The sequence below is a fragment of the Bubalus bubalis genome, chromosome 6 (genome assembly GCF_019923935.1).
Source record: "Bubalus bubalis isolate 160015118507 breed Murrah chromosome 6, NDDB_SH_1, whole genome shotgun sequence".
NCBI classification, from domain to species: domain Eukaryota; kingdom Metazoa; phylum Chordata; class Mammalia; order Artiodactyla; family Bovidae; genus Bubalus; species Bubalus bubalis.
Window position 1 is genome coordinate 19,843,135 of NC_059162.1, and position 19,715 is coordinate 19,862,849.

General features: G+C 44.1%; 1 protein-coding gene across 6 annotated transcripts; it reads right to left on the minus strand.

The window, feature by feature from the left end:
* Nucleotides 1-117: 117 nt before the first annotated feature.
* Nucleotides 118-19,666, minus strand: PRUNE1 (prune exopolyphosphatase 1). 6 transcript variants are annotated; one of them, XM_006058137.3, is made up of 9 exons: nt 19,530-19,666; nt 19,233-19,311; nt 11,259-11,351; nt 10,388-10,590; nt 8,559-8,743; nt 7,686-7,844; nt 5,978-6,072; nt 3,745-3,903; nt 118-1,974 (listed from the first exon to the last, which is right to left on the minus strand). In XM_006058137.3, exons 2-9 carry the CDS (start codon nt 19,302-19,304, stop codon nt 1,546-1,548), a joined length of 1,395 nt encoding a protein of 464 aa, XP_006058199.2. In that variant the 5' UTR covers nt 19,305-19,311; nt 19,530-19,666; the 3' UTR covers nt 118-1,545. The 6 variants fall into 6 exon arrangements, with proteins under 6 accessions (XP_006058199.2, XP_006058201.2, XP_044800319.1 ...); XM_006058139.3 differs by lacking the exons at nt 19,233-19,311; nt 19,530-19,666 and adding exons at nt 17,626-17,797; nt 18,151-18,395; XM_044944384.1 differs by lacking the exons at nt 19,233-19,311; nt 19,530-19,666 and adding an exon at nt 18,151-18,398 and having other exon boundaries at nt 10,388-10,500.
* Between the last annotated feature and the right edge of the window lie 49 nt (nt 19,667-19,715).

The window sequence follows — 19,715 nt, forward strand, 5'->3', positions numbered from 1 at the left end:
AACAGAAGGAAGACAGTAAGTACAGCAGAAAGAAGGGAAATGAATCTTGATGAAGTTAAAACAATTATCCAAGGGAAAGGGCTGATTATAGTTGTAAAAAGAGACAATAAGACCTCAAACAGGAAAAAAGTATTTAATACTTTAACAAAATGCAAAATAAAAGTAACCAAGTTACAAAACGTAAATTCCTTTGGTTCAATAATCACACCACTATTTTACCTTCCAATGGCTACAAACATCATCCCTTCAAAGTGAAGTCACACTGTTTCCCTTATATGAAGACATCATGTCAAAACCATCACATACCCCACTGTTCAGCCAAACTGTTGACAACCCACAGGAGACAGAGCTGTTGGGGAGGAAAAGGGGGAACAGGTTGGTCTGAAGAGAAAAGGGGGACTCTACACATGCAGAACAAGTCGGGGGGTGGGGGGCTCTGTGCTGGGTCACTATGGTAGGAATCACACCCCTGTACATGCTACATGAGGCTGAGGACCTTGGTACAATTACAGAGAAACAGACAATCCAGTGACCCTGAGCACTCCCAGGGAAACAGAAACAAAAACAAAAAACCAGAGGGGCTGAGGTGGCAACGGGACAGAAACCAGGGAACATCAGTTTTGCAGACAGGGAAATGAGACTTGAAGGAGTGAGTGTCTGGACAAAAGACAGTTTATGGCACTCGTTATGAAACTTCTTGTTTCCTTCTACTCTGTCCAAGAGGAGAATGAGATGGGTAAGAAATCAGTAGAGCCAGGGCTCTCATGGTATCTTTGCCATCTTTTGAGAAGAGTGCCCAGGAGTCTTAAGGTCTTCCCAGGGGTCTCCTGAACCAGAGGTCTTCTGGATCCCTGTGGCTCTGGCTCAGAGGGATCCAGAGAAACTGAGAGCTAGGCCACCTGATCAGGACAGAAGACAAGGGCCTCCAATCTGCCGCTAAATAATCCTGAAACAGTCACAATAAACTAACAGAAATTTAACCATCTGGGATCAGACACCATCACCTAATTGGGGGGCAGAGAGAGGAGTTATGGAGGTGGAAATGAGCTAAAGGCTAAAACCAGAATAAGCTTAAGGTAGGTATTGTATTCAATAAATACTTGAATTAATAAGAGAATAAATGAATACTGGAGACAATGCATGTTTGGTTCCATAAGAAATACTGGTTCTGTTAAAGAGCCTGACTGAGGGCACTCTTGGGGTACACATTATTTCTGTGCCACTCTGCTGCACCTGTATGTTACTACATTATGTAATACATACAAATGTATGTTATCACATTATGACCCTGGCAAATGAAATAGATGATAGTCAGTGCGGATTTCAACAGTTAAATTAAATAATAAAATGTTTGATTGGTTGAGATTGTGGGGGGAAAAGGTAGAAAGCCAGCTCAGCTTTCTTTGTCTTCTTTCTCCTCCTAGGAATGACAACAGTACACCAGATCCTGGAACAATGAAGAAGACGGAACCGCTGAAACATCTCAAAACATGCATTCAGGATGGTTCAAGCAACCTCTCTCACTTTCCCCTTCCCTCTCAACGGTCATTTCTTGGACAGGGAGGCAGTGGTAGGTTCTGACAGCGAGATCTGACTACATTTCTCGAAGATGACCTCGGCCGAGAACTTCGGCAGCCCCTGATCCAGGGGGCACTCATCCACCAAGCTGTTCATGGGCGTGGGGGGCAGTGGAGGCTCCTCCTCATCCTGACTCAGTCCAGAAAGCAGGGAGTTGCCTGCCCTGTCCAATTCTTTGTCCACCTGCTCCCTTGACACACCCTCTGTCTCAGGCTGTCCTAAAGGGATGTTCATGGAGTCAAAATACGCTGACAGGGCTTCCTGGAGCAGAGGCAGAACTTTCTTTCGAGAGATCTGGGTGTTGCCTTGAAGATAGGCTTGGAGGTCAGGGTGGCTGCTTGGGACAGGGGTCAGCTTCAGGGATGGAGAGTGGGAACGTTCCAAGATTCCACAGATCTAAAGAGGAGACAAGATGGGGAGATGGTATATAAGGTGGTGAAGCAAAAGGCTGAGACTTCTAAGAGACGTCTCTAGCAGAAGAGGGAAAAAAAAATTTTTTTTTTTTTTTTAATTTAAATTAAGTCATCCAGAGTTGTTTTATTGCTTGCACATCAGCTAATACTGATTACTAATATACAGTATTTTGGAAACAGAAGAAATGTTTGAGATCATATATTTCATTTTATTAATAAGTAAACCAAAGTCCAGAGAGATTTGATGTCTTGAACACAGATGATGGTAGAGTCTGAACCAGAATCTGGGACTCCCCGCTCCTAGGATTTTGTTGTTTCCAAGGGTACTGCTCTGTTTAAAAACTTGAACTCTATCCTTAGCTGAGATGGGCCAAGCATCTGCATTGAAGTCAGGGGAACGATAGAGGCAGAAAGAATGAATAGATCCAATGGGGCTGGGAAGTATGCCAGGCACTGCGCCATGTCTGGCCATTTTCAAATACTAATTTTCTCAATCCTCACAACTACCTTACTGGTTGGTATTACTATTACCCTCATTTATAGTTAGGGAAACTGAAGCTTAGATAGATTAGGTAACTTGCCAAAGGTCAACTCTGAATGGAGCAAAGCTGATAGTTGAACTCAGGTCTGTCACTAGAGCAGTGTCCTAAATTATTATATACCATCTTATCAAAGGAGAAAGAGAGGAAATGGTAGGGCAGACGGTGAAAAGAGGACTACCATTTCCCAGCATAGAGGCAGCCAGGACGATGGTCAAGTTATCAGAGGGACTGTGGCAGGCAGAAGAGGGGAGATTCAGGAAGGTGGGGTCAAAGCACCCTTTCCTTCATGACATGATTACTAAGAGTTCCTTGTGCCCAGCAATGAACTTCACATATGACACTATGTTTCACGATCACATCACACTAGGTAGTAATATGCCATTTAGGACTCAGAAGTCAACTGACTTCCCTCTGGTCAACGTGCCAGTAAGTGGCAAATCTGGGACAGTAAAGCCTATTTATCTATCTTTAAAAGGGTAGTTCTTTCCACAATGCCAAACTTACTTTCCATTGAATGAAATTATGTTTGCTTCCTGGAGGAGAAGATAAAGACAGAGAGAGGTGGGAAAAGGCAGACATACCTTTTATGAACAAAAAGATTATCTGGCTGTATCCAGACTAGTCTAGCAGTCCTCATTGCTAAGAAATCCAAAGAATCTCTGGACTGCCTTAAGTCCACTCTTAAATTCTTCCCTGAGTTTATGAGTAACCAACAGAGGAAAAGAAAGGTGAAGAAGTGAGAAAGATGGCCAAATGGAAGATCAGAGTTAAAAACCAAACCTGCTCCTCAACTACTCTGCACAGTTAGCACAGAGTAACTAATCCTTGCCCGGTTAAAGAGTGAAAAAGGTTTCTCTTCTGTTTTCAGTTTTCAAAGCAATAAGGTAAAAAGAAAGAAATTGATTTCCAGGAATTAGGAAATAGTGATTAAATCAAGTTTTAACTCCAGATTTATAATAGGTTCTTTTAGCCCAATTTCAAGTCCTACTAAGTAGGCACTGTGTCTCTAATTTTCTTTGGAATCTCCGTTTCTCACCAATAGCATGATTAAGGATAGTCATATATAGAGAAAATGGAAAAAAGGAAGGAGGAGGGAATCTGGAAATAGATCAAGGACCTCTGTATAAATACAAGAACCAAGGAGAAGTCTTTGTAGAACAGAGCAGTGCACACAGGCTGTACTCCATAGGGCCGCTAGGATAGAGACTCACCGTCATTCGAAGTGCTGCGTGGGGACAGAAAACAGCCAACTGCCGCACTGGCTCATCGTAAGTGTTGAAAAAGATAGTCATGGCAACCAGGGCATCGTAGCTGTGAGCCTGGCAGAAGGCATGGAGATCTGCAAGGAGGCCAGACCTCTGCAGAAAAGCCTAAAACAGAAGAAACGGACAGGGCTGAGGGCTACAGCTGGACCCTCATTATCATCCCCACAGAAGATGCTTGTTCAAGGCTTCTTGCATGATAACCCGGGACTTGTACTCCATAAAAAAGGTATCTAGTATTTACTCTGTGCTATGTGTGTGCTGGAAGGCAACATATAGAATGAGGAGAATATAGGCTTTTGGTTCCGACAGAATTGGTTTGAAAATCAGCTCTATTGCTTCTCAGTTATACGATCAAGGATCCCTGATCATAAATTTCCTCATGTCAAATGAGGATAAATCATTTATCGAACATAATTGTTTTAAGAACTAAAAAATGATAATGTAACTAACATGCTGGGCATGTCCAAGGCTATCTTGCTCTTGCAATCAAACAAGCAAGGTCTTTGCCTTGTGGGTATTTTTATTCTAAATAAAAACAGAATACAAATGGTGCATACAAATAAGTACAGACAGCATGACAACTGCATCCTGGGCTCTTCATTCTTTGTCTGTCTATACTCTTCTCCAAAATCTCATGCGGTATTTACTCCAATGAATACCACCACCAGCTGCTCCAGATTAGGGCTTTTCTTTGTTCTTGGTATTTCTAACAAGTCAATTTATACTGTGATTATGGTACTTGGAAAGCATTTTGTGTTCTTTAATTTTTTTTCTCTAGTTTTTCTTTTTATTATAAAAAAAGTTTTTTTAAAGAAAGTTTTTGGCTGTGCCATGTGCCATGTGGGATCTTAGTTCCCAGACCAGGCTCTGAACCCCTGCTCCCTGCAGTGAAAGCGCAGAGTCCTAACCACTGGACTGCCAGGGAATTCCAAGCCTTTTGTGCTCTTATGTTAGGTTCCCAAACTAGGTTATGAGTAACAAGAGAAGAGGCCAAACTATTCTCTTTTTAGTTATTTAGTGTTTTTTACACGTTACTTAGGAGAAAGCTGTGCAGTCTATGAAAGTATGTGTTTAGATCAGGTTGTTGACTGATTTAACCCAATATGATATGGAACTAGGTATTAAAATACCACTATCAGAGTTATATTCATTCACCCATTTGACAGATTCAGTGAGCATCCACTACGTGTCAGGCACTGTCAAAGTGCTGGAGATATACCCGAAACAAAACAAACAGGGTCCCTACTTGGGGGAGCTGATAAACTAGCAGAGGAATAGAGACAAAAAACAAGGAAACCATGAAACGTGATTATTTCAGTGTGCTAAGTGTTATGAAAAACCTGTTGGCAGGTTAAGACTCTGTGCTTTCCACTGCAGGGGCCCAGGCAACTAGATCTTGCAAACGGCATGGCCAAAAATAAAAAGTAATTCTTAAGAGACTTTTGAGCACAAAGGGTATTACTTTAGTTAGGGTAATCAGCAAAAACCTTTTAAAGGAGGAGATACCTGAGCTAAGTCCTGAGCTAAAAGAAGGAGCCAGCTCTGCAGAAGGACTGCAAAGGCTCTGTGTTGAGCGTGAGTTTAATGGTTCTGAAAAACAGAAAGCAAACCAGTGTGGCTGCAGTACTGTAAGTGCAGGAATGGGGCTGGAATGAGCAGATGTCAGAGAAAAGGATGAAGGCCTGATCAAAGATGGCCCTTTAAACCACAGTAAGGCTTTAGGTTTTATTAGAAATGTGATGAAAAGGCAGTAAAGGGAGGAGGGCCAATAGGATCTGACACGTCTTTTTTTGTCCATGCCTTGTGGCTTGCAGGATCTCAGTTCCCTAACCAAGGATTGAACCCGGGCCAGAGCAGCCAAAGCACCGAATCCTAACCACTAGACCACCAGGGAATGCCCCTGGATCTGACTTATATCTTAAAAGAGATCACTCTGGCTGCTGTGTGGAGAACGGTTTGCAGGGGCTGAAAGTGGAGACAGGGAAACCAGCGTGGGGTCACCACAGGTCACTGGGGGTCTCACAGTGCAGTGAGAGATGATGGACTGTGGAGTTACAGTAGAGATGGATAAAAAAGTAGGTACAAGATATATTTTGGAGGTGAGCCAGGAATAAGGGACAAGGTTACAAACAAAACTGAAGGTTTTCTCTCTCCACCCACACCTACATCTTGCTCTTACCTCCATATCCATATATATTGCACTAATGGCCACCTTAGTGCCTTGTCTGGAGACGGTCTTCTGGTCCTTTCTCAGCATCTGCTCTGTGGTCAGTCCTAGAAATTGGATGTGAGACTAAGGGTCAAACAAGAGAACCAAGAGAACCCAGGGTCCTAGGATCAGGAAGGTGATGACACCAAGACAGGTCAAGGAAGAGGAAAAACACAGTCGCTCTTTGAGGCACAAAGAACAGGGCTCATAACTCAGGATGTAATTCTAGAATGGAAATTTATTTTAAAGAAAAAATTATTTTCAATTACTGGGTCACAACAGTTACCTTTAGAGCAAGGGACTTTGGGGAGCAGGGAGAATGGAAGAAGAAAGGCTTTTACTCCTGATTTTCCCCTTTCTGGGTTGTTCACTTTTCTAAAAGTACATGTAGGACCTTTTTAAATATCCACAAGCAGTGAAAGAAAGTCGCTCAGTCATGTACAACTCTTAGACTGTAACCCGCCAGGCTCCTCTGTCTATGGAATTCTCCAGGCAAGAATAAAGGAGTGGGTTGCCATGCCCTTCTCCTGACGCAGGGATTGAACCCAGCTCTCCTATACTGCAGGTGGATTCTTTACTGTCTGAGCCACCGGGGAAGCTGGTGGTCCATTTCTTTCTCTTTTTTAAAATATCAACAAGAAATAGCTGGGTAAAAAAAGTCATGGAAGTTTTTCTTCTTTTATTTTGTCCTTTCTATTACTGTTTTTGTTTAGTCGCTAAGTCGTGTCTGACTCTTTGCAACCCCATAGACTGCAGCACGCCAGGCTTCCCTGTCCTTCACTATCTCCTGGAGTTTGCTCAAATTCATGTCCATTGAGTCAGTGATGCTATCTAACCATCTCATCCTCTGTCTGCCCCCTTCTCCTGCCTTCATTTTTCCCCCAACATCAGGGTCTTTTCCAGTGAACTGACTCTTTGCATCAGGTGTCCAAAGTATTGGCACTTCAGCATCAGTACTTCCAATGAACATTTAGGGTTGATTTCCTTTAGGATTGACTGATTTGATCTCCTTGCAGTCCAAGGGACTCTCAAGAGTCTTCTCCAGTACCACAATTCAAAAGCATCAATATCCTTTGTATACTTACCCTAAATGTTTCTTCTGCTTCCCTAACCAGTGATCTAGATCTCCCTCTCATAATTCAGTACAGTTGACCCTCTGTATGCAGGCTTCACACTCATAGATAAGGAGGGCCGGCTTTATTCATATATTTTGCTATTTTATATAAGGGACTTGAGTTCATCCAAGCATTCTGGCATCTGTGAGGGATCCTGGAACCACTTACCTGCAGATCCGAGGGACAACTATATTCCTTCAGCATACTTATGTCTATATTTTCTTTCTTTTAAAAAAAAAAAATTCATTTTTTTGGGCTGTGCTGGGTGTTAGCTGCAGCATGTGGGATCTAGTTCCCTGACCAGGGATCGAACCTGGTCTCCCTGTATTGGGAGTGCAGAGTCTTAACTGCTGGATCACCAGGGAAGTCCTTAAATGTCTGTATTTTCTAATTCGACTGAAAACCTCTGAGACTCTTAATATATTCCTTCTTATCCACACAACATACTAGCCAGCTTCTTTCTGGTGTAAAGCTTAAATCATTTAGCATGCTCTGACATTGCTTCGCTGGTTTTCAAGCATATAATGAACAAGGCTTTTGTCCACTAGTTTAACATTTCATACCTGATACATCAAACTTGGCCTTTTGCAGAGAATCAAAGATGTCATTTCTGCTGGGCAGATCTGGGAAGAGGGCCTCTAGCTTCTCTACATAGTGGCTGTCCTTGAGGGTTGCCTTTCCAATCTTAAGGTCCATGTTCACACAGTCCAGGAGGATTGTTCCTGCAGAGAAGGAGCATGGCAGAACTCAAATGCTGTGGCACTCCATTCCTGGCAACTAGAGCACACATTACCCTCAAACCCAAAGGACACAATACCTAAGGAGACTGTATGGCAACTCACGGAAAACAAAATAACTGGGACCGTGTCCTGAGTGAGATATCGCAAATCCAAACTGAAATGTAGGCACAGAAATGGGGAAAAGGTAGAAAGGAAGTGTATCTCAATTCCTGGAGACTTTGAAACCTAGTCAGAGAGAGATGACTTCTCTTCCGTAGGCCAAATTCCAGTTGGAAGAGATAGTTGAATCCAGTTCTCTCTCTTTTTTTTTTTTAACAAATGGAGAAAATAAGAACAAAAAAGGTTAAGAGATTTGTTCAAGGTCATATAACTACTTCCTGGGCAGAAATGGTATTAGAATTCATTTCCTGCTTCTTTGGCTAGTCCTCCTTCCATTATACAATGCTACTAATAGGCAGCTCCTAGGTCTGTTGTTTCATGCTTCCTTTCTACTCTCTCCAACAAAATATTCCCCAGGCCTTCAAAGGACAAAGTACTCGAAAGCCTTTCTAATGCCTAACTGCTCCTTGAAAGAACCTCCTTCGTTATGGACTAACTGGCTTTGAGAGGGTATGGTCAGGCTGGAAGACTCTAGACTTCTTTCCCTTCTCTGGGATGGGATAAAGGGTCAGGTCCCAACCCCCAAGCCACCCTCACCATGAAGAAGGGCTGCAGTTTGCCTGTCCAAGATCTCTGGTGCCCCCTGCAGGATTCTCTCGGCCACCAGGGTAGCGCAGGACCCCACCAGTTCAACTGAAACATGGCAGGGAGGGCAGTGTCTCTGATCGATGGGCCGATGGTCTAGCACCTCTGCCACTGCCTCCTCTAGGGCTGCATCACCTCTGTGTGGGAAAGGGGGGATGTGGGGGAAAGAGAAAGAAAGACAGGTAGGGGCACTCCAGCTGCACTTCTGCACGAAGAAAATACAGACATCCTAGGCGAACACGTAGATCTTTGATCACTTCCACCTCTGCCCCACTCCTCTCAATTCTTTTCTTAAATACTATAACTGAGGCCATCTTTAAATACTGCATAAGTGAATTTGACCAAGTATCAGCTACCCATATCTCATCCACATGTTTGATGTGCCTTTCCAGTTGACACCTGGACACCCAACATCTAAATCTCTATTTCCTTAATTCACTTAATATCGCAATTTCATGCAATTCACAGGATCCTATGGCTTCTGGCTCAACTCCCATCCATTCCCTTCTCTCCAGCCCTCTGCTGCTGCCTTATTCTAGGCCCTCAATCTCTCTCATCTGAACTACTCCAATAGTTCCTTAACCAAACATTTGCTTTCAGGGTCCTCCTAAACTGTCCTCCACAAGGCTACCTGCATGATCATTTGAAAAATGCAAATTTGGTTCTGCTAAGACCTGGAATAAAGAGAACTGACAATAGCTCCCCGCTGCTCTAAAATAAAGTCTAATCTCCTGGAAGGGCCTACAAGGTCTCCATGATCAGGCCCCTGGCTATTAGTTATCTTTTTTATGTCCTGCTTCTCCCTCATAGTTTATGTTCCAGTCATGCAAAACAAATCCCGGTTCTCCCAAGTCACCATACTATTTCATGCCTACCTGCATTTTACTTATCTCAATGTTCATTACTCTGCCTGGATACTTTTCCTAATTACCTCACCTCCTCATACACCAAGCAAACATTGAGTCTTTCAAGACTGAGATCAAGGATCCATTTTGTTAGAAAAACTTTCCTGACATCCTCCACTCCCCACTTGTATATTTAACCACTCCATCTTCCACGCACCTATTGTCCCCTAAATGACAGTTACCACTTACCTCTAACACCCATTACAATGACCCGTTTGTCTAGTTCCCTCCTGACTAACAACTGCTTGAGAACAGACTCCACTTCCCTTCATCCTCTAAACAGAAGTTTATTAATGAGTGAGTGGATAGATGGACTAGCGCCCCAAGGCTATCCTCTGTCAGTACCCCTGCTGTAACCAGTGTGCTCAAGGAGAAAAATATATATATTAGTATTAGTAGGAGCCAGAGACACTTGGAAAGATCAGTATTCATATTGTTTTGTTGGCCAGTTTTTTCCAATCCTAAATTAGGGATGGAATTATTATAGGTGTGTTCATTTGTTAAATAGCACTAATGAGATACTGCTTTATGAAGGAAATGATTTTGCTAATTTTTTAAAAATACAATTGTAACCATTATTCAAAGGTTTCTATTACAATAAATCTGCCATGAAATCTTAAAACAATGATACCAAAGGTAGATCTAAATTATTTCCAAGTTATCCTTTAGTTTGAACTCTTTATGTTTCTATTTCTTTTTATTACTTGTATAATTAGAGAAGTGACAATATTTTTTACTGCCTTTCTATATCTGGTATCACTCATCAATTATGATTAGCCCATGAGATCCCTGAGAGCAAACATTCTTCTCTGTGAAAATCTTACTCATCACAGCCCATGGCACATGATAAGTATCAGCTTTATTTCTTCCACTTACTTGGGTAAGACATGATGGTCGACAAGGATGAGGGTGAGCTGGCTGGCCTGGTGCAGTGCATGGAGGTCAATCTCATCCCGGAAAATCAAGAGGGACTCTGGAATGTGAATCTTCTGAAGAAAGAAGACATTGTCACCTCGTAGAGGTAGCTCTGAACGTTTTATATTTAAAACTGGCACAAAGACTTCCTCGGCCTCAGTTGTCTGGATAGGAAAGTGAAAAGAAGGTATGGCTGTGTTATGTGACAGGACAGGAAAAGTCACAAGACCACTGGGACTAAGGGAGACATGATCTTGGGGAAGTTTCTGCCTTCCTCAAAGCCGCAGTTTTCCAGTCTGATCGAAATAAAAGGATGACCCTTACCCTCTTTCTTTCTTAGCAATAACATGAAGGTCAACAAGACAACTCATGGAAAAGGCCTAGTTCTGGATGCTGCAGAGAAGAGACTATCAGTCCTCCAGAGCCGACATGGGCATGGGGAATATACACAGACCACTGACACCTACTGTTGTTCAGTCACTAAGTTGGGTCTGACTCTTTGTGACCCCATGGACTGTAGCACACCAGGCTTCCCTATCTCCACTATCTCCCAGAGTTTGCTCAAATTCATGCCCATTGAGTCAGTGATAACCCAGTAACTGACTGTGTGAATATTGCTTTATGGTTTACAAATTCTTCAAAATACATCCGCTCATTTGATCCTCACAGCAACACTGCAAAGTATTATCATTTCAGATTGTATAGTTACTGATATGAGACTCAGCAAAGTTAAGGGATCTGAGTTACCTAAGGCTAAATGCTATCAAACAGCAGAGCTGGGTTTTGAATCCAAATCTTTTCTTTCTAAGGGACTCTGTTCTTAGGTACTCACCTTTGCCAGGTAAAAAGCCAGGGCAAGGGCTGACACCATGGAGTCCAAGTCACAGGCTTCATTTCCCAGCACAACATGTATGGGTCGGGACTCCTAGAGAGGCGGGAGAATGAGATTAACAAAAGCATCCTCTAATCATTTCCATTTATCTAATACACATGTAGGGCTGCACACACATCCTCTCAGTGATCTTCATAGAGGAGGTAGGTCAGAAATTCTTATGGGTCCTCATTTCCCAGATAAGGATATTAGCTAAAAGGGCATATGTGTTCTGGCCAAGCTTTAAGCATTCCACACGTGTCTACTTAGTGGAAATGTACTCCTTCCTCTCTACCACACTGTCTCCTTGAATGTTAAGCTTTCAGAAGAGCAGTAAATAATTCTCTGATTCTTATGCTCCTTGGGAAACTCAAGGAGTAGTCAAAGGTACAGCATCTGGGGTAGCTGATGTATTCAAACCATATCAACTCTGGTGTGTACTTTTTTCCTGTCTTCAAATAGGGGAAAGAATCCTTTTACTTCTAAATGAGAATAGGTGAATAGACTTTGAAAGTAAAAGTAAAAATAAGATCAAGTCCCTTATCCAAATATCTAGTCCATGAAATTCCCCCTACTCAAAGGAGTGTCAATGGTAGCCAGATTAATCAACATTCTCACACCCAAGAAACTGACATTTTCTCCAATGGGTTCAGACTAAAACAAAAACAATTGCTGCTGCTGGAACTTTTATTTTTAAAGCTTTGAAAATCCAGCTGCTGATATGAACTCTGAAGAGGGAGGCACATCTGTTGTTAGTATTAACCTTGTTACTTTGCTTCTCCCTATCGGACTTTAAATAAAATACACTAAAACCTACAGGTGCCTAAATTAGCAAAGATGCATTTGGCCAGGTGGAATGAGACCATACAGTCCATGGCTCGGCTTAGGCACAAGGATTCTCTCTTACCAGTTTACTTTTGAATTTCTATCTCAGCCTACTTCTAAAAGAGAGGAAGGAATACAAGAGATTCCTTAAGAGATGCACTAGCTGCTTAATTTCAGCCCCACTGGCCTTTTGAACTGCACAATTCCTGGCTGCAGGGGCTGTCTGCCTGTGCATTGTCAGATGTTTGGCAGCACCCCCAAACTCCACCTCCAGTCATGACAATCAAAATGTCTCCAGATTTGCCAAATATTCCGCACGGGACAAAATCACCCCCAGTTGAGAACTGCTGGGTTACAGAAAAGTGAAAATCCACTCTGGCTTCTTCAGTCAGGGAAGATTTGCTAGACAGAAGATTTTAGAGAAGTGGGGAAGCATTTAGAAGAGTAAAACATAATAAGTAATGGTTTATCAAGTAATATAACTTTAGGAAGAAAGAGAATCTAGGGGGACCTAGAATCAGCTTCTCTGTATTTGACTGTTATCCACTCTCCTCACTTGCCCAGAAACCCAAAGCCAGAAAGGGCCAATTTTAGAAGACTTCTGGTGGTAAAAACTGTCCTGTCTAGTAACTAGGTAAGCTTTTATTATGAAACCACCCTCTTCTCCATCTTCTACTCCCAGCCCTAGTTGTTGTTCTTGTTCAGTCGCTAAGTCGTGTCCAACTCTTGTGACTCCATGGACTGTAGCCCGCCAGGCTCCTCTGGGACTTCCCAAGCAAGAATACTGCAGTGAGTGGCCCTACAGAGAAGGACAAAAGGCAGAGGTTGTCTGTCAAGGTTTTGCACAAAGAGCTTCTGGGAAAAAGGGCTTCCCCGGTGGACTCAGTGACAAAGAATCTGCCTGCGATGCAGGAGAGGCAGGAAACATGGGTTCCAATTCCCGGATTGGGAAGATCCCATGGAGGAGGAAATGGCAACCCACTCCAGTATTCTTGCCTGGGAAAATCCCATGGACAGAGGAGCCTGGCAGGCTATAGTCCATGGGGTCCCAGAGACGGACACGACCATGCAACTGAACACACATGCACCCCATTTTTAAATTTTTTACCTCTGGGGAAAGTCTGCCCTTAGGTTCTCCCTTATGCCCATTTCTCTAAGCCTATTTCAAGAGTGTGGCAGCCAAGACTCATTCACACTGAACAGCATGGGAGAGGGAAGATTCTTTTCAACATTAAACTCTTTGCCAACACAATATGAGAATTCTGTACCCAAGACCCAAGGCCCATAATAACTCCTCTGACTTGCAATTTGTCCTCCTGATACCAGAGAAGGCGCCTCTGTTTCCTGGATACCACGAACTGACCAGATGGCTGTGGACCAAAGTGACAACAAAGCACTTGAGATAAGTGGCCGCAGAGATAACTGGCTCACAGAAGCAGTAAGGGAGGGCACTGTGTTCTCTAGAGAGGGAACTATATACACAAGAGAGGCCACACGGTCCTGACCCTGGAGAATAAAGGTAAGAGAAACACAGGACAGGCAGAGCAGGAGAGGTCTATTGCTGGGCTTGAAGAGGCCCTCAGAGAACCCTTCCAAAATTCACACTGGTGCTGCTTCCTTCCAAGTGGCAGCTGAATTAGACTCAATCAGATCCCCAGCACCAAGAGAAGGCTAAGCAGAAAGTAGGGACCAAATACAACGTCATGGCTCTGAGGGGAGGAGAAATGACCACCAGAGGAAGGTGAATAACTAAGCCCTTGTGCTCAGCCAAGCTCAGACCGCAACCAAAAAGAATTAAAACAGAAGGAATATTCTGGGACCGTCAGCAAATCTTGGAACAGGAGCAACCAAGGGAGGTGGTGGCATTCCTTCCCCCCGCCCCCCGCCGTCAGCACCCACCACTCCCCTAGCCTGACTGGTCCATTCAGCGCCCACGATGCGCACATTCCCAGCTCTGTCCTTTGCACTGTTTGCTTTTCTCTGAGAGCAGCCGAACTGTCACTGGAAAAGACTACAGGCTGGGGTTGAATCCCAGCTCTGCTTCTTGTTGTAGGACTTTGGCCTCTCTAAGCTTCTTTTTCCTCATATAAAAATGGGGATACTACTGTAACCAATTTCATGAAGTTGTTATGAGGATTAAATGAGACAGCACATAAGAGCCAACTCGGTCATAGTTCAGAGGAGTTTCCTTCCATCTTCTTTCTCCAGCCCTTGCTGTCCTTACCCAAGCCCCCTCTCTCTGCAAATCGTCCCTGCACCCAGGCCACACCAGTCTCTTCTACTTCCAGCTTCCTGTACTTGGGGTACAGAACTTCACTACCACCTTAAGGAGCTTGCTATCTGTTCATGGGCGTGTATCACAAATCCTTAACATAGCTTACAAGTTAGGTGACTATATACTTTGCTGTTCAAACCAGTACTCCTTTGAGAATGAAAAGGGCTGCAATTAATGATTATATTTCAATAAACTATCCTGGGCAAGCCAGGTATATGAATGCTTAACTTACAAGGTACCATTCTCCTCATTTAGGAAAAACACATGTAACTCTTAATCCCTATGCCATCCCCCACTAGCTGAAAGCACAAGCCAAACAGCCTCAGTTTTCTGACCATCAGAGAAGAGTTCAGGGCAAATATAGCTATACTTAGAACATGAGAAAACCTGAGCTGCCAATGGGAGAAATACAATCTGAGAGCCACAAGTAGATATAAACTTTTTTTTTTCCCTTCCTTTAAAAAACCCACTAGTTGAAATGACTGTATTCTGATGTTCTTTGTGGCCTCAATGGTGTGAGAGGGGATGGTTTTAGGGCTAGCAGAGTCAACCCCTTCCCTTCTGAGGCTGAATACGGTCTGATGCTTACTCTACAAACTAGTTAATGAAGAAAGAAAAAAGGAGACAAGGAGTCAGAGATAGAGAAGCATTTCCGGCAGGGAAGATGGGACTAACTGACGGTGACCCAAGGACTGTCAATTTCTGGGGAGAGTCAGCCAATCCGGATTTCTGCCTCACGCCTGAGAAGTGCAGACGGCACGCAGTATCCAAAGCTTCTGGATGAGCACCTAAACTAGAATGTGGCCGCACCCTGAAGCAAAGACACCCCCCCCCCCGCCCCCCGCCGCCAAACTAAAAGTGACAGATGACTTACCATGACTAGGACATTTAGTTAAATAAGATTTCTTTTAAATAGAACAATCTACTATCATTGTGGTGGCAGACTAGAAAATTTCACTGGTATCAAATGCTGAAAATATGGTATCAATAGGAAAGTTGGCTGAGGTATCAGCTGTTCCTGTCTTATATAAAAGTCCAGGCATTCACGATTTCCTAAAAGTTATACTGTATTTTAACAGCAACACTCAAACTTAATAGTGTCTCTGGGGACTTTCCTGGTGGTTTAGAGGCTAAGACTCCACGCTCCCAATGCAGGGGGCCCAGGTTCCATTCCTGCTCAGGAAACTATATCCCACAATCCGCAACTAAAGATCTAGCATGCCACAATGAAGAAAGAAGATCCCACATGCCACAACTAAGACCTGCCACAGCCAAACAAATAAAAATTAAAAAAAAAAAAAAAAAACCACAACAATATCTCATGGAATAAACCTAAATGTCCATCGAAAGAGGAATGGATAAAAGAGATGTGGTATATATATATACAATGGAATATTACTCAGCCATTAAAAAGAATGAAATAATGCCATTTGCAGCAATATGGACGGACCTAGAGATTGTCATACTGAGTGAAGTCAGTCAGCAGAGAAGGAGAAATATTGTATGACATCCCTTATTTGTGGAATCTAAAAAGTAATGATACAAATGAACTTACCAAACAGAAAGAGATTCACAGACTTGGAGAACAAACATGATTGCCAGGGAGAATGGACACTTAGGAAGTTCAGGATGGTCATGTACACAACGCTGTATTTAACATGGATAACCAGCAAGGACCTGCTGTAGAGTACGTAGAAGTCTGCTCAATGATATGTAGCAGCCCGGATTGGGAGGGAGTTTGGGAAAGAAGGGATGCCTATATATGTATGGTTGAATCCCTTTGCTTGTTCACCTGAAACCATCATAACATTGTTAATCTGCTATACCCCAACACAAAATAAAAAGTTTAGGAAAATAGTTTCTAAATCATGTCTTTCTTTAGCTAAGAAACAATAGTGTGGCCTCTGGGAAGTTGGAAATGGAGAAGAAAAAGATCTTTCTCACTTTCTAACTTTTTTGTATTAACTTTTTTCACTCTGTACATTTTCTACTTCCATAATTAAAAACAATCTAAATCATTGGGTGTCCACCAGTATCTCCTACTACCAGGCCACCCACTAACATTGCTAGTCTAACTTTCTAATTTCTCTTGGCCCAGGCTAGGTTGTGTGATAAGAGCTCTAAGATATGATCTTTCCTTCACAAGTTTGGAAAAAGGAAGATCTAGATCTTGTTCCCTGGGAGAATGAATTCAGGCAGAGAAAAGTCAGGATATCAGTAATACTGAAAAAATCCAGTGTTTTTCAGCTTCATATTCCTGAGGAAGACATACTCAACCTGGGACACTTCTGGAGAGTAGATGCTATAGAATAGAGGCATGCAATGAAATGCTATCTGGTAAGGTTTCAGGCTCAAAGACTCTTTTATCAAATGGTGAAAAAGACTGGTTATTTGGGTCATTAGGGGAAAATCCAACTTCTTGGCCCTTGGAATGGTGCCCAAAAGCCTCTATATTAGTCTTTAATGAGGTCCCTGTGGTGGAAATCAGAGGTAACCAAAATGAATTGGTCCCAGATTGTCTTACACATTAAAATGACCTTCCCAAATTTGTATTTCACAAGGAAAAATGTAGAGTAATTGGTTTTACACTAATTGAACTTCGCTCCTATTCTTCTTTTGTTTTTGGCCATGCTACACGACACACGGGATCTTATGTCCCCCACTAGGGATCAAAACTGCACCCCCTACGTTGGAAGGGTGGAGTCTTAACCACTGGACTGCCAGGGAAGTCCAGAACTTCACTCCCATTCTTCAGGTGAGGACATTCCTTTATGACAGCAGCTGATTCTGCAGGAGGAATTAGGTGACTTTTAGGATTTGTTACAGACCAGAATCTTATTTCCCAGGTGCATTTGTCGGGTTTAAGATACTTTAAAAGGAAGCAGAGTCAATCATCTGTCAAGGTTTCTCCAAGGGTAGTATAACTTGAAGCAGGGGGGCCAGGTGACCTCCTGGAGCCTCTCTCTGGCCCGTTGTTTGCTGCTAACTGGGAATAGCGACCTAACGTTGCACGGCCAGTCAGCAAGGCTGGGAGACTCCAACTGGCTCTGAGAGTACCAAAGATAAGCCACAAAGCATTCAGGAGTCATGCATATAGTTTTGATTCCAAACATACTTTGTGCTTATCCCCATCCAGGTCGCGGATTTTTATGTAATTTGTGTGTGTTAAGGCCAAGGAAGTAAACTGGAGGCAAAGGAATGCAAGCCTGATGTACTGTGTGCGTTTACCTTAAAAACAGATTTAAAGTGTAACACCATGACCACCTTTAATTTAGAAGGAGTTAGGCCCGTCAGACAAAAACCGCCGTTGAGAGGCAACAAAGCCGTGGGCACAGGTTCCCTCGTACTCCCGGGGTTCACCTGGAGGCCAGGGCGCCAGCAAGGCCTCGTGAACGGAGAACTGAAAAAAGGGCGGGGAGAAGGGAACAAATACACCTCGCGGCCGGCACAGCCCGGGTCCCATTGACGGAACTAACCCAGCGACACCGAGCAGGGGCTCAGAGGCAGGACCCGGCCCCACGATTCCGCTTCCCCGCTCTCGAGCAGACCCCAAAGGCTGGAGCCCCTAAGTGAGCATGCATTCCCACTCTCAAAGGCTAGGTTCTCCTTCCTCCCTCCTCAGGTTTCCAAGCCCCCCACCCCACAATTCCGCGTTCCCTCCACACAAACCTTCGGTGCTCCCCAGATCCCACATCTTCGTCCTTCCTGGACCCTAGGATCCATTCCTTACGATAACAAACAGGGGTCCCTTACCTGCAGAGCAGCTCGACAACCCTGCAGGTAGTTCTCCATGGTGAAGCCCAACGTGTGCCGCCGCCCCTTGCCGCGGAGAGGTTAACCGGCGAATGAGCCCCGCCCCGGACTCAGGGGCTTGCGGCGAGTCGGGAGGCGGGACTCGAACCCGCCACACGGCGATTCACCCCGGGAGGAAGTGCGTAACCGGGCCGCCCGGGAGTCCGACGATGCCCCGCCCCCAGCGGCGAAGGCCAAATTCTGCGCCCAGAGACTCACGGGAGGCGCGAAGTGGAGCGTGGTGCGGAGGCATCCTGGGAAATGTAGTCCCGCAGCTCCGCTATGGTTCCCCAAGAATTGCGGGAAGGAGAATTATCTGAGTTAACAAGTGTGTATGTGGCATATAATCTATCCTTGTGGCTTCTGAACTTTCCGTCATTAGTCAGGCTAAGTATAGCGTCTTTCCATAAATTATATCGACCACCTGGTTGACATCTAAAATTCCACTGGGCAAAAACAACTAACTCTTCATCTTGAATTCTCTTCCTTACCAAATGGACCAATTATATGGTCTTCCTTATTATAAAAATTTTTAATAATCTCTGACCCCTCTTCTTTACTTAACACCTACAGTCTCTTGCCAACTCCTGCTGCTTCTTTTACAACTCTGTAGCCTGTTGGCAAATGTCTCATTCTTCCCCGGTCTGTTGAAACCTGGGATCTATACTTCCTGCCTCCCCAGTTGTTCCAACTCCCCTTTCAGCCTGCAGAGTTGCTAGAAGTTTCATCCTGCCATAGCCCTGAGTAGAGCTTGGAAGGCCTTTCAGAATGTAGAGTTGTGTTCCAACCTCCTTTAACTGCCACCTTCCAGCCCCAAAGTAGTGCAGAGTACTGCAAGTATATGTACTCTCATCATCAAAGGTTCCCTCAGTTATGAATCCGTCCCTTTTTTTTCTGCCGCCAGCCTCACACCAGTTTTTCCTCCTCACCAAGCTAGGAATTGAGAGGAAGTGATGGATGAGAAGCTGAGGCCTGTGGGGGTAACAAGGACCAGACCACAGGGATATGGGATCCCCTGCGTGCTCAGCTAGTTTTCTGCTTGCTGCACTCTTCCTGGAGCCCGCTGCTTCTTCCACACCTTCTGCATTACCAGGGTGCAGCCCAACCGGTTTCATTTCTTAACTAAAAAAAAAAACGAAAAAATGATACAGTATGGATTTCGAAAGGATCGGGATTTTTTTCCCTTTAAATGAATAAATATGAAAATATCAGGCTCTTTGGCCCTGTTTTTGTGGAGGCAGAGCAGAGGACTGCCGCACCCAGGGAGATCCAACAAGCTTCTGCTGTCCAGCCCTGCTCCTCCCAGCGCAGCCAGGGCCCTTGCTCTTCCCTATTCTCACCAGAGAGGCACAAGTGCTCCATCCCTTCCAGCGGCAGGCGGAGAGAAGAGAAAGGGTCTGTTGTTTTTCTCTCCTTGTTTCTCTCGCTCACTGCTGATCACCAAGCTGCTGACCAGGTCAGAAACCCCGAATGGAAATCCGCCAGTGCCGGGCAGGCTCCTCCTCCTTCGGGGAGCTTGTCCTTGA

Coding starts and splice junctions, on each gene's coding strand:
- PRUNE1 (XM_006058137.3), bottom strand. CDS start 19,304: ATGAAACCGGTTGGGCTGCACCCTGGTAATGCAGAAGGTGTGGAAGAA. Junction 7,845..8,558: donor AACTGCAGCCCTTCTTCATG/GTGAGGGTGGCT, acceptor CCTTCTCTGCAG/GAACAATCCTCCTGGACTGT. Junction 6,073..7,685: donor GGCCAAGTTTGATGTATCAG/GTATGAAATGTT, acceptor TCCAATTTCTAG/GACTGACCACAGAGCAGATG.